The 5373-nt window shown below is 30.4% G+C and overlaps 1 protein-coding gene across 1 annotated transcript; it reads right to left on the bottom strand.

The window, feature by feature from the left end:
* Window positions 1-289: 289 nt before the first annotated feature.
* LOC140956742 (NAC domain-containing protein 96-like) lies at window positions 290-2220 on the bottom strand. Its single transcript, XM_073413609.1, has 3 exons — window positions 1916-2220; window positions 1443-1711; window positions 290-1102 (listed from the first exon to the last, which is right to left on the bottom strand). Exons 1-3 carry the CDS (start codon window positions 2142-2144, stop codon window positions 551-553), a joined length of 1050 nt encoding a protein of 349 aa, XP_073269710.1. The 5' UTR covers window positions 2145-2220; the 3' UTR covers window positions 290-550.
* Between the last annotated feature and the right edge of the window lie 3153 nt (window positions 2221-5373).

Raw genomic sequence — 5373 nt, 5'->3', positions numbered from 1 at the left:
GTCCTCTATATTGTCAATAGTGATTCATAATCATGTATTTTTTAATTTTTGATAATTTTAGTTATTTTTCCACTTGAGTGCTGACATGCCACCGAACAAGTCGGTATCATGTCAAAAAAATGATTAAAATTGAAAAAAAATAGTGAACTAAGACTGAAATTTGACATTATATAAGATCAAAATCACAAAAGAAACAAATATACACCGGAGTTGTTATTTTTCCGATTATTGCACTAGAACCAAAATCACCAAATTTTGATAACTTACCGGATCAAAAGCCAAAACCTGCTAACTTAGATGACGATTTTATTATTATTTTTATTTGCTATCACATTATATTTCAGTTCAATGTCTAAACAAAAACCCTAAAACACAAAGTGGAACACAACGACCGGCGGCACTGTTTCTTAACATAAAGTTGTTTTTTACTCATCTTTATCATAAAGTTTAGATGTGTATATATATATACACGCATCAGTCATATGTAAGAAGTATAGAATAATATCATTGTCATCATCAACTATAAAATGTGCATGCATCAATATGTCAGTTACTTAAAAATGTTGTAATTGTCGTCTAGTTTGCTTGCCTCGGAGCTTGAGTTCCAATCCCAAAATCTATCCAAAATGGTGGTCGCTTGGCTCGAGCCGGCCGGGATCACGTTTGCTGACTGATGCTGTTGCTGCTGCAAAGTTGAGTAGTGGGGAAAAAGATTGGTGGTCATGTTAATACTATTGTAATGATTTTCTTGATTGAAAGAGTAATTGTTAACTATCTTATGAAGGTCATCAATCGGATTCGAGGTCCGATTAGCGAAGATTGCAGTGGCAATTGGTGCTATGGTAGGATTAATTATATGACTAGTTTGCAATGGATTGATGCTGTAAGAATTGGGGTTTGAAAGGGCAAGAGAGGTGCCGGTGTTTGTGCTGCTACTCGGGCTTGACTCGGTTACTGGTCCATTGTTCTGATGTAATGACCTTGATCCATTTTGAGCTGATTTTGATCTTGATACTGAAGTTTTTGTTGGAAGAGAACGGGGGAGAGATGGATGGTCTTCGAAGCCAGCTCTTTTGTGGACTCGGCATATTGAAATTTCAGCCTGAGAAATAAATTGTTAGATCAATTCATTGGGTTAAATATAAAATAAAATGAAACGAAAACATGCATATATGAATCAAAAATTGTTTACTGTTTGATGATTGTCTTATTTGTAGCAAAGGGATATTGGGTATATACATGTATATCTCAAAAAAACATGCAGGAAACAGAGAGTTCATGTCATAAACTTCAAAGTTTGGATATTTAAGTACTTGGCTTTTGTTTTTTTAAATCACAAAACTAGATCGAAAAAATTCCGAAGATCAGAGATTCAAAGAAAGTTTAACCATCAATCCTGATCACTGTACCATTGGATCTAAGTTTGTATATCCAACTCTCACCTTTTGTAGGCGCTCGGTTTCATGGTGTGGCAGTCGATATTCGTTCATGATCCAACTAGTCCGGATCCCTTTCGGAGCCTTACCAGAGTAGAAAACAAGGGTTTTCTTGAGGCCAATAGACCTCAAACTCTCGCTTTTTATCATTCTATCAGCACCGGTTGCCTTCCAGTATCCAGAAGTCGTCACCCGATTTGGTCGATCCCCGTTTCGATACTTCCTATCCCTTGGCACATAGAAGTACCATTCCTTCTCCCCGATTGCTGCCAAAGCTTTGACAAACCAAAAAACCGAATCAAACACACCAAATCAGACCTAGCAAGAAACTTTCATATCAAATCATGAAAAGACAAATTTTACATGTAAGTTGTGAAACTTTTGTTAAGCTACAAATCAAGAACTGGGCAAAAGGGGTTGGCAAATAGAAAATGGATGAGAAACGAGAATATACGCATCGTATGTATATGCATATATACCAGGAAGTTCCCAAGGGTCATAGCGATAAAGGTCTAAAAAAGTGATGAGTTCCACATTAAAGCACTTGCCCTCCACCTTACGGCGGAGGTAGAATTCAATAAGCTCTTCTTCTGTTGGATGGAAGCGAAATCCCGGCATAACCGCGTCGTGTTCGTGCTGGTCATCTTCTTGCCTGTGTCTGTCTTCTTCTTCTTTTTGAAGATTGCTCATGGCGGCTGCAATGGCCATACAATTATGGCAAATTACCACCCTCAATTATTTGTACATCAACTATATGTACAAACACTCACATATACACGCACACACACATATATATACATATACATATACATATACATATACATATACATATACATATATATTTATTTATTTATGAGAATGAAAGGACAAGTGGGAGGTAAAAGAGTATAAGTTCTCAATTTCTTAATTTAAAATCAACGAGGAAGAAGATCAAGAGATAAGAGAACGAGCATAGGTGGAGTGGACGATAAAGTTTATGGCATTAAGTGATTAATGTGATACTTTTATATTTTCAATAAAGTTTAAATTTCTTTTTGAAAATCAGTGAAGGTTTTTTTTAGTTGGAGAAATATTTGTTATAACTAGGGGTGTTCATCGGTCGGTTCGATTCGGTTCGGTTTTCGGTTTTCGGTTTTACAAATATATAATCCGATATCCGAACCATTTTTCTTCAGTTTGGTTTTCTATCGAAATGGTTCAGTTATTTCGATTTTGATACAATTATTTAAATTAATAAGATAAATATATTGTAAAATATAATATGTTATCTTTTTACATGATTTCTTGGTAAACATTTAAATATAAAGTCTAAATAAATTACATAAACAACAGTCAACTAAATATTATTCAAAATAATTAATTATTCACTGATATCATCTCAAATATTATTCAAAATAATTAATTATTCACTGATATCATCTCAAAAAATATATAATAAAAATAAAATTATTAATTTAATGAAATTTCGATTTTTTCGGTCGCTTCGGTTTTGACGTATATAATCCGGAATCGAATTAAATAAATTTCGGTTTTAACATTTATATCTGAATTATAAAATTCGATTTTTGGTTCGATTCAGTTTTCGGTTTTTTCGATTTTATCCGAAGTTTGAACACCTCTAGTTATAACTGGATTTCGGATCCGAGACCTTGGTGTCAGATATAGTATAAATCATCCACTGAAATCGAAAATTAGTGAATTATGTTAATTCGACAACTATGTATATAACTTCCATGTTATCAAAATTATGAATCAAAAAAAATTTGATATGAATTTGTTTAATCTTAAAAAGGTTGTATAATTGTGATACTAATTAATTGCCTTTCTCGTGACCGTGTGATAAGTCCCTACCTGTGGGCAGATGTTTACATCGAGTTGTTTCAAAGGGGAAAAGGACATGACAAGGGTGGCCAAATTTTCTCAAGGGTGGGTTTGGAGGCTTCTTAATTCCACCATAAATTTTGTTACTTTCGAAAATTGTGAAGTGTTTTGGTTTAAAATTACTTCTTTTTTTTTTTTCCTTTTGCAATCACATCATAAATTGTATATTATTTATTTGTTGAAAATTAAGCATATTGAGATTCACTTTGTTGTTTGATTTATGGCAAAAACTTGTGTGAGACGGTCTCACGGGTCGTATTTTGTGAGACAGATCTCTTATTTAGGTCATTCATAAAAAAATATTACTTTTATACTAAGATTATTACTTTTTATTGTGAATATCGATAGAGTTGACCCATTTCACAGATAAAGATTCGTGAGACCGTCTCACAAGAGACCTACTCTTGATTTATTGTAAATTTCCAGTGATTTTTGACGTGATATAATAAGATCTTATATTTCTTTTACCTTGATCTTTCTCACTTGAAATTAGTTCTTTCTCACCGGATGCTATTGAAGTGTTAGACACTAACGGATTTTAAAAAGTGATATTCACTGGAGTTTAGAGGTGGTGAATAAATTTTTTTTAAATCTTTTTGAAAGCTTGAGTTGTCTTTTAACATTTTTTAGGTTGTTAAGAAATATTTTTGAATGACTAACTTAACTGGAACACCGCAATGACAAATAATTTAACTGAAATGCGGTTTAAGTTTAACGGTGTAAATAGGTGCCCTTCAGTTAAGACTTGTTCCGGTCAGATGTGCAATAGAGTTCAAATGGTTTATGGCTTGAACTCTTGATATTTTGTTTGAACGGCTTGACTTGATCCAGCGGTTGGAAAACCTGTAATTACAATCAATAAGCGGCTGGATCTTGAAACATTTCGATGTTATTTATTAGTCATCAAAACTTAAGATAATAGAATTATTCTAACACTTTCAAATAATTAAATAAATCATTAAAATCTAGTTTGAATTAAGTAATTTATTTCTTTTACCCTTTTTAATTTTTGGTGAGTTTTTTGCAAAATTGATTTACATATACAATAAAAACTTATCCAAATAGAAATGTTCTTTTATCCTGAAAAGATATATGTTCATGTAGACAGCATAAATCTTTATCTTTGGATTGATGATAACTTAAAAACTAAATTATAAATTTAAGAACAATTTTAATTACAATAATTTTTTATTATTATAATTCAATTATAAGTAAAATAAATGAATAAGAATAATTTAGGAGGATATGTTGTATTTTGAACTAACAGGTTTTGATATAAAAAAAATTATTGAAATGATATTTCTATGAAAATTTTTATTTAAAATATTAATATATAATATAGTCTAAATTAGCCAAAACTGACAATATTTTGTGCATTCAATGAGAGAATAAAATGGCGACCCTTCGTCATATTAATAATCCAGAAATTCTATTTCAACCCCCTAGCAAGATTTTGCACGCGCTACTTGAGTATACTATAAATCTGGATATAATTAAATAATTTTTAATAAATTAAAGCAAGTCAACATAATTATTCTAAATTTTTGCTTTTTTGTTTTTTTTCTTTTGAATTTCATTAATAAAAATATTTTTAAAAAAAATTATATTAATATTCTCAGTTTTATAATATTGATGTTTTCTAAATTCTAGTATAATAAACTAGATTATATTTTAATAACTAAATTTTATTTTGAAATATATATATACCTGAAAATGTGATCGAGAGAAATAAATAATTTTTTTTCTCAAATAAATCGAAAACTCATCTTATTATATATGTTACATTTTAAAAATTTATTTTATGTTCATATATATTATCATAAATAAATAATTGATCCGTCGTTCAAATTATACAAATTAATATTTGTCCATTTTATTATGTTAATAAATTTATTTACCTATAAAAAAAGTAATAACGACGACTAGAATTCTTACACGTTGCTTCTTTCATTTAATTTTTATGCATAATAATAGTTCATAGACTTAGTGACATGTTAATTATTATCTTAACGAGTGCATAATTAAAGATGTGAAATTCTTAGGAAATAATTTCTTG

Source organism: Primulina huaijiensis, chromosome 14, assembly GCF_012295235.1.
Source record: "Primulina huaijiensis isolate GDHJ02 chromosome 14, ASM1229523v2, whole genome shotgun sequence".
NCBI lineage: Eukaryota > Viridiplantae > Streptophyta > Magnoliopsida > Lamiales > Gesneriaceae > Primulina > Primulina huaijiensis.
This window is presented reverse-complemented; position numbering and strand designations above follow the sequence as displayed.